The following is a 10,138-nucleotide window of genomic DNA, read 5'->3' as shown; positions in this document are numbered from 1 at the left end:
CGACCAGGGTCCGGTAGCGCAGACCCGGCAGCAGTCCCCGGAGCGTCACGGAGCGTGCCCAGCCTGCCGCAGACCGGTTGAGGTGGAAGCGGCTCTCATTGCCCAGGCACCAGATCTAGGGAGGCCGAGACCCGGGTTTAGGACCAGGAATGGGATTCCGAATCCAGGGGAAACCTGAGGCTCGGAAGAGTAGAAGGAACTTGGCCAGGCGTCGTTCAACCCGTAGACAACACCTGAAACCTCTGGCATCACCTCAGCCACGTCCCAGCCCCAATGCCAGTCTTAGATCCCCTCCCTGCCCTTCCCAGCCCGCCCACCCAGTCCCGTCTCAAACTGGCCACACCTGGTATTCAGTGATGGCCCCATTCTGCTGCGAGGGAAGAGGAGGCTCCCAGGACACAGTGATACTGCTGTTACTGTCACCCCCCAAGGCCACTGTCACTCCCTGGGGGGGTCCGCTGGGGGCTGGGCCAGGGTGAGACATGACAAGAAGGACACAGACAGTCAGTGCAGGCTGCCTCACCCTCCCCTCCTCTGCTCTTACATCTCAGGGGCCTGAGGCAGCTCTCCTCCTCACCCTCTCCCTGCCCTCCCACTGCGAACCTCCATCCTCCCCACTCCCCACTTTGTTCCCTCATGGGCTCTGCAGCCCTCCTTACCCTCCTCAGGAATGCTCCCAGTCACGAAGGGACTCTCAGGCCCCAGCCCCTCCTGGCCTTGTGCTTGCACCTTGATTTGGATTTGGGTCCCTGGAGGAAGTCCTCTCAGCACAGTACTTTGCTGGCTTGGGATCTGTAGATCTTGCATTGTCCAGCTCCCTCCATCAAGGCCTGCTACCCTCCAAGACACCCGGAAACCTTGTACTGATTGGACTGGGTCATCCACCTGTAGGACACAAGGTAGCCCAGAGGGAGAGGCTGGGGTCACACAGCCTCCAGGCCCAGCCGCTCCCCTAACACCTACTCCAGCCACCCATCTCCCCTTCTCCCAAGCTCACTTTCCAATGTCCTCATGTCCTCTTTTGTCATCCCCACCCTTAATCTTGTCCCTCGGCCACACTCACAGTCCAGGACACTTGCAGTGTCCGGGGCCCCAGGACTTTGGGCTCTTGCATTCTCACAGATACTTCAGGCAGGCCATACTGGCCTCTCCATGAGTCCTCCGCTGCCCTCGATGGGCTGCTATCTGTAGACCAAAGATCCCACTCAGTAGGGCCACCAAGGACAAAGTGACAAATCTGAGAATTAATTTGTGCCCTACCTGTACCCTGCCCCACACTGCCACTTACCATACCTGCCCCACCATACCACTTAGGACACCAGAGCACACCCAGAGTCAGGCAGGGGAGTGACTTGCAGGAGGGGGCCTAAGTGTCCAGCTAACAGGAGTGTTTGCTCTGCGTAACTATATATGCTTCCTTCAGGGGCCTCAGTTCCTCATTTCCAACATGAAGATGACCCTCCAAGGTCCCTTTTAGTCTCACAATCCCTTATCAATGGGTAAAAGGCACAGAAGTGAGCAGCTACAAACATGAATGCCTACCCCCCTTGCCTCCTTCCTCTCTTGTCCCTACCATGAGAGGGATACACGACCTCCTATTCCAGGCCAGGCCTAGCATAGGAGGGAAGAACTCTTATGACCCTCCGTGGTGTCATGGTTTGGGGAGGGGGTACTGTGTGAATTACATGTCATCCCCACAGCCCAGAGACTGACTTTACCCTTGGTGCGGACAGGCTTAGACACAGGACTGGGCTCACTGAGGCCCCAGGCTCCCACAGCTCGTACCAGGAACAGGTAGATAGTACTGGGTTGTAGACCGCTGACCGTGTGTGTCTCCAGCTGCACACCATCTGCCACTGTCTGCCACGTGTTCCCAGCTGCTTGGCTACAATAGCAGTGAGGTGACAGGGTTGTCTAAGCCAGGAACCCCCAACCGGTCTACTCCATCTCACCCATTTTCTGTGTAACCCTGCTGCCTTGTCATCTTGGGAGAGAACTGGAAAACCCCTCCCCACAGTAGCAAAGACCCAAAGGTCATAGGGTGCCCTCCTTTTAACTGTCCAGGTTTGCATTCAAAACTTTCTCCATACCTGAAGGCCTCTATCACATAAGAGGTGACTGTGGCCCCAGCCTGTGGATTGGGCTTCCAGCTCAGGGTAATGCTGTTCTTGGTGATCTCGCTGACCACTGGCTGAGAGGGAGGCCCTGGAGGGGTACTGGGTTCTGTAGGTGGATCTAAAGATGCTCCCCAATCTTCTGCAGTGGTAGATAATCATTAAGTAGAAGGATGGGGGAAAGGTGGCCCCAGTGTACCTGTGTCTTGCATAAAGGAGCTGTGGAACTGTGGCAGTGGCGATGGTCACAGAGCAACAGGGTATATGGTACTAACCCCTACTCATGTCTACCTCCCAAGCACACCACTTCTGGCCTCCTCACCCCCACACCACAGCCATGGCATTTGGAAGATGAAATTAGCCCTGGAGTTTGGGGAGTTATTATCTTTGAAACAGGTTTGGAGAAAAGTGCTGGAAAAACAAAGGAATGAGGAAGAAACTCACCCCGCTTCCTGAGCCAGCCACTCCATGTGGCCTCCCCTAAGGAACTCTTTGCCACACAGCTGTAGAAACCCATGTCCATCTCCTGCAGGAGAGGGTAAAGCACTGGACACTGGGAGTGGAACAAGGTGGGGTGAGGGGGTGGAGGCAGGTAACAGAAGGATGAAGAAGGTGCTGGATACTTTAGAAAGTCTGAGAGAGCAGAGAGGTAGAAATGGGGTTAGAGGCCCAGGGGGGTACTTACTAGAGTTGAGGGGTAAAACAGGGCGCCATCCTCAGTTACGAGGGCCCTAGGGAGACACTCACCTGCACACTGGCGATGTACAGTGTGCCGTTGGCCATCAGGTTGAACCGGAGATCGTCCCCCTGCAGCCACTGCCTGTCCTTCCTCCATTGGACACTGGGCTGAGGGTTCCCAGACACCCTGCATGGTAGCCACACAGAGGAGCCGAGAGCCAGGGTCTGATTGGCTGGTCCCTGGAGGATGACGGGAGGCAGCCCATCCAAGGAGGCTGAGAGAGAAAGAACTTGGGCATCTCAGGAGAGGAGTTTAGGGTCAGGCAACCAGCCTCTTATTGCCACTCTGTTTCCTTCTCCCTCCCCACTCCCAGTCTGCCTGGCGACCCAAGGGGGGCTGGGATTATTCTGCTTCTGCTTTCTAAACTTGAAGAACTTGCTGAAGGAATACTCCCCACCCCCGCCACACTATTGCATAGCTTCCAAGAGAAACTGATCTTTTAAGGGTGTGTCCTTCCAGATGAGGGGTCCAGCACTCTCTTTGAGCAAATACCTCCTTTTATCTCCAACAGGGCCTTGGCCAGGATGCTGCCAGCCACACTGACAGCCTGGCACACATAGTAGCCAGCGTCCCCGCTTTGCACTTCAGTGATGTTGAGCTGGCCTCTGGGAGAGACTGAGAAGCGCCCCGTGGGCTGAAGTGACTGACTAGGGAAAAGCAAGACCTGGGACAGAGCAAGGAACCAAGGTAGGCAATGAGCGGTCAGGCTGGCAGGAACCATCCCCCAAGCCTGCCAATCTCAGGATCCAGACAATGGCTGTGGTTCTAGCTCACACTGCCCTCAGCCACTGAAGTGATGGTGGCCTACTTACAACAATGAAGAAATTTTATCAGAAAATCTTGGGGAACAACTTCCCTCTGTGACTTTCTAGCTGGGAATCTCAGCCTCAGTGTCCCCAAATTTGACTCTTACAGGAGAGTTAAGAGGATTGAATGAAGTAATTGTATGAAAGTCCTCTACCACATTTTGTCCTTCTGGCTTTGACATTTTATTTTAGGTAGACTCAGAGAGGGCAGGGAATCAGGTTTGGGTTTCTGACACCTTTTCCACATCTATGATCATCACCGTGATCATTCCCGTGATAATCTAATTAAAAACACCAGTGGCAGGTGCTAGAGAAGATGTTGGAAACTCGTAGCTGTGGATTTGGATAAATTGGTGAGTTGCCTGGCTTCCCAGTGGGGGGAGATAACAGACCTATTTTATTATACTGACCCTGTTTCCTTGTGGCAAAATTCTCATCTTTCCCTTGGAAGGAGTTACTTATGTTGTGAATTCAATGAGTTTTCTTTCAGTGAGTATATGATCTATGATCAGTTTGCTCATAAAAAAGGGATAACTGTGGTATACGGAGTTATACATAGGAAAATCAAATAATGATCTAGCCTGAGCACTTCCAGTTATATTCTTGGTTTCCAGAGGATTTTGTAACGTCCAAAAGCCAAAGCCCAGGAGGACTGGGGAAGGGGAACCTAATTGGACTTGTGGCATTCTTGGGGCATTTTTGCCCCAAAGGAGAAAATTCTCCACAGATTTACCACCCTGACTGTCCCTTACTACCTAAACATATTGCTGTATTATTCTTGATTTTAGAAGGTACCCAATGTTCTAGGTCTTTTATATCCATTTTTCTTGATGAATCCTCTCAAATAAACTGCAAAGATTTCTAGTGGATAAGATGCCAAAGGTAAAACAGAAGCCCCCCAAAAGTTTACAGAATGTAGAGCGAGGGAGGCTAAGACCCAGAGGAAAAGTTGATGGGCTGAGCTGTGGAATGGGACACCTACTTGGCTCCCCTCTTTTTGCCAGAAGATGGCAGGTGGGGGATTTCCTTTGGTCTCACACTGGAAAACCACGTCCTCGCCAGGAGCTGCCATCTGGTCCTGGGGCTGGGTTACCAGCTGGGGTGGGACTGGGAAGAGGAGTGAGATAAAGGAACAAGGACTCAGTGGTACTAAGAAGGGAGAGTGAGGGTATAGGACAGAGAAGCCCACACCTGGCTTTTGCTCAAGGCTGTATAAGCGTCTTCTTTCTCCTTCCAGCAGTCTTAGTGCCCCACCCACATTTGTGCTGTCTTTTCTCCCCTATTCTCCTCCACTCCAGCCCATCCTCCAACTTTCTTCACATCACTCCCTGCCCAAAGCCCCAGGTGGAGCCCTCACCGTGAACACTGAGGGAACTGGAGGCTTCCACACGGCCCACACTGTTCTCCGCCACGCAGGTGTAAGTCCCTTCATCTTCAGCACTCACGTGCCCAATCCAAAGGCTGTGGTCACTCCGGATCTCATACCTGCTCCACTCCCCACCCCCAAGCTAGGTTGGCCACAGCTACAGAGCCCTCCTCTCTCCCCCAGGACAGATACCAAGGCCAGGTACAGAAAGGCAAGGCAGGACTCTGACTTAGTGGGGACTGCATAGAACAGGACAACAGGCTCTGGCACAGAGGTTCTGCACCCTCAAGTGAGAGGGTATCTGTTTTCCAGTTTTCTAGGGCAGAGTAGCCCCTTGAACTACTTGGGTCTTCTTACAGGTAGGAGGAGGGAGCTTCTCACCTGCCTGTGGGAAGTTCCCCATCCTCCTTGCGCCAGCGTAAATGAGGCGGGGGATCTCCCTGCACCTCACATAGGAAATTCACAGGGGCATCAGCCAGGACCACCTGGTTTACTGGTCTGCGCAGGAATGAGGGACGCTCTATAGAATGGGAGCCAGCGAACAGTCAAGGGGCCTGTGCAGCTGCTTCCTTCTTGGGCTACCCACCCTGTAACTCCACAGCTTCCAGTGCCTACCCAGTACCACAAGCTCAGCTGCCCCACTCTCCCGTTCTCCTGCCATGTTGGAAGCCACACACACATACATCCCGGCATCACTCTTGAGTGTATGTGACATCATCAGCTTTCCTCCACGAATCTGCAGAGTAATAATGGTAAATTTGGTCCTTTATGGCCATCAAAGTGTGTGTGTGTGTGTGTGTATGAGTGTGTGTGCGTGTGTGTGTGTGTGTGTGTGTGTTTGCATGCACACATGCATGAGTATGCAACATTTATTTGATTCTCATAGCAAGCCCATGAAAGCAAACAATGAAGTTGAACCATATATTAGACATGCTGTCCCCAGGAGCTCATGCTCCTCTTCTTTCTTTATTTTTCTTTCCTTTTTGGTTTTTTGAGATAGAGTGTCGCTATGTAGCCCCTGCTGGCCTCAAACTCACAGTGATCTTCCTGCCTCAATCTGTGATTACAGGATTTCCTCACTTTTCTGACATCAGTTCCATCCTACCCTTCTTATCTCTCTCAACAGCTTGCTGTCAGCTTCTGACCATCTGAGGCCCTGGTCTCAGATCTCCCACCCTCTCAACACCAAGACATTATTCTCATGTCCCAGGACCCTAAGAGTCAGGCTTTCCTCCTTGAGACATGTCCCAGACCATAGCCTATGACTCAACTCTCACCGTGATCCTTCCATCCTCTTCCTTAAACCTTGCATTGTCCTTTTTCCAAGTCACAGAAGGCTCTGGGTGGCCCCTGGGGGGCACACATTCCATGACTGCTGGCTCCCCCACTGCCACCACTACATTTTCAGGGTTCTGCCGGAAATCTTCACGGAGGACTGAAGAGAGAGAAGAGGGTCACGTGGGGAGAAAGGTCAGAAGACTAAACAGAGTGGTGTGAAGTAACTTTGTGGTAACACATGGAAAATATTGTCTCCAGAAGGAGTTATTGCACAGGTTTCACAATGCCACGCTAGTGTCGGATCTATTTCCTCCTCTGGCTGTGGTGTGGGCCTTGGAGATTAACGGTTTCCGTTCCAAGAAGAAAGATTCCGATTAGGCTGAGATTCCTGAGGCTGGTTCTTGGTGGGACCGCGGGGGAGTTCCCCCCACCCCCAGGGTTTAGAGTCAACTTCTCACCTGCTACTTCCAGAGAGGCGTTTCTGCTAGCCGCGGCTCCCAGGTAGTTGCGCGCCACACAAGTGTAAACGCCCTCGTCTGGCCGCGCGCGGCGCCCGTGCACAATGCGCGGGAAGAAGAGGGCGCCACTGGGCAGCAACAGGCGGTGTGCGCTTGGGTCCTCGCGCGCAGTGGCCACACGCGCCCCGTTCTTGTACCACTCTATGTTGGGTCGGGGCCGCCCCTCAGCACGGCAGGGCAGCGTGGCCGGCTCACCCCGCGAGACCAGCAGATCTGGTGGCTGCTCCACGATGCGCGGCATGGCGTCCTCCGGCCCAACCCTTGACCCTGGGGGCAGAGGGTGGAGAGAGGTCAGACCGGGGAAACTGAGGGAGAGACTGAAACTCCAGAGGGAAAGAGATCACGCTGGTCATCTCTTCTCCCATGCTTGTCTCCTAGAGTTCAATGCCTGCCTGCCCAAACTCCCTAGACTCCAGAATCTCCTTATTGACAGACTTCTTTAGGCTGGAGAGGAGATACTTAAGACAGGAAATCGTAGAGAAACCAGGACTCAATCTCCTAGACGGTCTTTCTGGATCACCTGAGGACCGCCTCCCCTGCCAAATTTAAATGAGGAGAGTCAAATGGGGTTTGGTGAGTGTCCTGCCTGGTTTTCACCCAGTCTGAGGGTTCTGGGATCGTCTTTGCTCAGTGAACAACCGAGCATAGTACACCAGAGACAACACTTGGTTTTACCCCTCCACGTGGCCCATGACCAGTGCAACAACAGCGTGGGTTGCCCTTGTGTCTCTTGTGAAAGGTAAAACGTGAGTGATCAGGCTGGGGCCTGACTGGAATGGGTTCTTGACCTGGCCTCTGTGATACCTCAAATAATGTCACTTCACTTTGGAGGTCCTGTGGCATCTGAGGCATCGAATCCAAATGGAAGTAGAAATATGAGAAATGCTCCTTTTCCTGAGGGGTGCATAGTTTTCAACACATTATTCGACTGCTTGATGTAGTCAAGAATCACAATGGAAACAATTTTCCTCTAGGTTTACCGGATCTGTTAGTCGGCATATTCTGTCCTGCTTCTCCCTTTATCTATAGACTTGGCTTTTTTCATCTCTGTCCCATAGTTTGGGACCCCAGAGCTGACTGATTAAATACCATACTTCTTTTTCAGTCCTGCCTTGGGAAGAGGATTTATAACCCTAGAGGCCGGCAGGCGCCGCTGCAGCCTCGCGTAATCTGATGTCCTTAAATAACCAGGGACCACGCGGTGTATCTGTTCCATGGCCCCGCCACCACGCCATCCGGCCCCTCCCACCCTGTTCCTAAATCTTCAGGGACCTCTAGCTTCCAAAGCCAGTGTGGGATTAGCTTTATTTCCTGCCCTTGTTCTTAGAAATTCTCTCGTAGACAAAGCTGGAAGGGTTGCTACGTGCTGCCACTGCCCTGGATTTTATTTAACTGACTGGGGACAAGATTAGTTTCTCTCCCACTTGGGGAAGCAATTTTCTCAATCTTCTCCCTTGTAAATGCAAATCTCTGTCTCTTCTCTTCCTTCCCATCCCGGTCCCAATTTAGGGACATTCCGTGGTGAGCCACCCAGCAGTGATTAAGAGCCAGTGGCATTGGTTGGAAGCACCCAAGGCTGGAACTTTTGAACTTCTTAGATTTCGTAGCTATCTAAGAAAGGTGGACAATTTGTCTTCTTTGAGTCTCGGTATCTTTATCTGTAATGTGGGAGTACCAAAACCAAAACAGATGTAAAGAATGAGAGTTGGGGGGTGGTCTACAAGTATTCTACCACGACTTAAGGCTCTTCCTCCCTGTACACGCTACTTCATGGCCTCTAGGCTTCTACCCTAACTCTGAGATAGATGGGAGACAGACTGAGATCTGTGATTGCTGAGACTTTGCCTCATGCTGGTTTTTTGACCAATGTAATATCACATTCACCTTCTAGAAATTTGCTTCCTGAGTAGCGAAATGTGACTGTCAGTGTCTTCCCTGTGCCATATCTCACTAAAATGTCAAGCTTAAAGAAGACAGCTACTCTTAGAGAAAACACCGTGGAAAGGGTATGCAAGTGGGCGCGCCTCCCCAGGGCGGCAGTGAGGGAGACTGCTCAACTTCCTGGGACTCCTAGCGGGGGACTGACGAATCCCGCCCCATTCCTGGTTCCCTTCCTTTCTTACAATACCACGTCCTTCTGGTCGGCCCTTTCCCCCTAATTCCTGTAGACACAGCTGCAGGCTTCCTTTCCCTGGAATTTCTTTCTTGTCATTCCTTGTCTCCTGAGATGCTTCAACAGCAGCCTAATGAATAGCTAATGGCCATGCTAATGGGGCTCTGGGGCTCCTCCCTAGCACCTGGAGTACCCCACACACAAACACACACACACACACACTGCCGAGGTCTCCTTTATCGACACCTTCAAGTCCCCAACACAAAGCTCCGCACTGGACGAGAGTGGGCCCGGGCAGAGGGATGTGATTGGGAGCACCTGAAGAAAAACACTAGTAGAGGGGTTCCGCCGAGCGTGAGTTCCCGACGCAGCCGGCAGGGGGCGAAAGCGGCCCTCTCCGCCTGCCCCCGGCTGCCCACTACCCGGCCTCCCCGCAGCGTTAGGGGAGAGCGCGCTGTCTTAGTCGTTTATTAATCACCGTAATTAGCGGTAACGACCTTGCCGCCGGCACTGCACGCTCACCGAAGCTCTGCTGGGGTGGGCGGCTGTGAGTTCCACCGCAGAGTCACAAACTTACTTTTAAGTTTCCTTGAAATGATCACTGCCCGGGTCGCCTTTGTGGCAAACACACCCAACACACTGACTTCCCCAACCTGGTCCTGAGCGCGTCCTTGGAAACCTCCTATCTGGGTGGATCTCCGCGCGGCCGGCTCTCCCCTGCCCGGCCGGCCACTGCGCCCCTTATCTGCCCGCAGGGGGCGGACCGGCTGTTCTTACCTTGGACGTGGCCCCCGGTCATCCCCAGATTCCCCCCACCTGGAGTTGTGGGTGTGGGCAGGTGGGGAGGTGAGGAGCTCCTGACCCCATCCCACCCCACCCCACCCCACTTCCCCGGGAGGAGCTGCCCCGGCTGAGACTTGGACTGGGGCGCTTTCGCCTCCCGCTCCACGCCGCTTCCTTCCTCGCCCCCATCCCAGCGTCCGCCGTCCCCACTCGGGGATCTCACCGTTGACAGCGGGGTCCCTGGGAAGCGGCAGGCTGTGATTGAGCGCCGCCAGCGAGGAGTTGAAGCCGCCGAAAAGCAGCTCGCTGGAGTTGGAGATGTCCCCGGCCAGGGAGTCCGCGAACAAGTTCATCTGCAGCAGCGCCTTGAGCAGGTAGCGCAGCATGGCGCGACCCGGCCGGGACCGGGGTGGGGGGCTCG

At 53.5% G+C, this 10,138-nt stretch overlaps 1 protein-coding gene across 1 annotated transcript in view; it reads right to left on the bottom strand.

Moving 5' to 3' along the window:
* The window catches only part of Robo3 (roundabout guidance receptor 3), a 15,843-nt gene extending 5,740 nt beyond the window's left edge, over window positions 1–10,103 (bottom strand). The window contains exons 1-16 of the mRNA XM_033763954.1: window positions 9,941–10,103; window positions 6,762–7,088; window positions 6,303–6,460; window positions 5,641–5,761; window positions 5,407–5,545; window positions 5,017–5,144; window positions 4,642–4,766; window positions 3,346–3,517; window positions 2,862–3,067; window positions 2,559–2,640; window positions 2,091–2,256; window positions 1,719–1,885; window positions 1,064–1,185; window positions 660–885; window positions 344–465; window positions 5–115 (exon numbers count right to left, since the gene is read on the bottom strand). Of these exons, the coding sequence (XP_033619845.1) occupies window positions 5–115; window positions 344–465; window positions 660–885; window positions 1,064–1,185; window positions 1,719–1,885; window positions 2,091–2,256; window positions 2,559–2,640; window positions 2,862–3,067; window positions 3,346–3,517; window positions 4,642–4,766; window positions 5,017–5,144; window positions 5,407–5,545; window positions 5,641–5,761; window positions 6,303–6,460; window positions 6,762–7,088; window positions 9,941–10,103 (2,535 nt within the window). The remainder of the gene's footprint in view (window positions 1–4; window positions 116–343; window positions 466–659; window positions 886–1,063; window positions 1,186–1,718; window positions 1,886–2,090; window positions 2,257–2,558; window positions 2,641–2,861; window positions 3,068–3,345; window positions 3,518–4,641; window positions 4,767–5,016; window positions 5,145–5,406; window positions 5,546–5,640; window positions 5,762–6,302; window positions 6,461–6,761; window positions 7,089–9,940) is intronic.
* Window positions 10,104–10,138: the final 35 nt, after the last annotated feature.

Source organism: Fukomys damarensis, unplaced genomic scaffold (genome assembly GCF_012274545.1).
Source record: "Fukomys damarensis isolate Sample0158 unplaced genomic scaffold, DMR_v1.0_HiC HiC_scaffold_16, whole genome shotgun sequence".
Taxonomy (NCBI): domain Eukaryota; kingdom Metazoa; phylum Chordata; class Mammalia; order Rodentia; family Bathyergidae; genus Fukomys; species Fukomys damarensis.
This window is presented reverse-complemented; position numbering and strand designations above follow the sequence as displayed.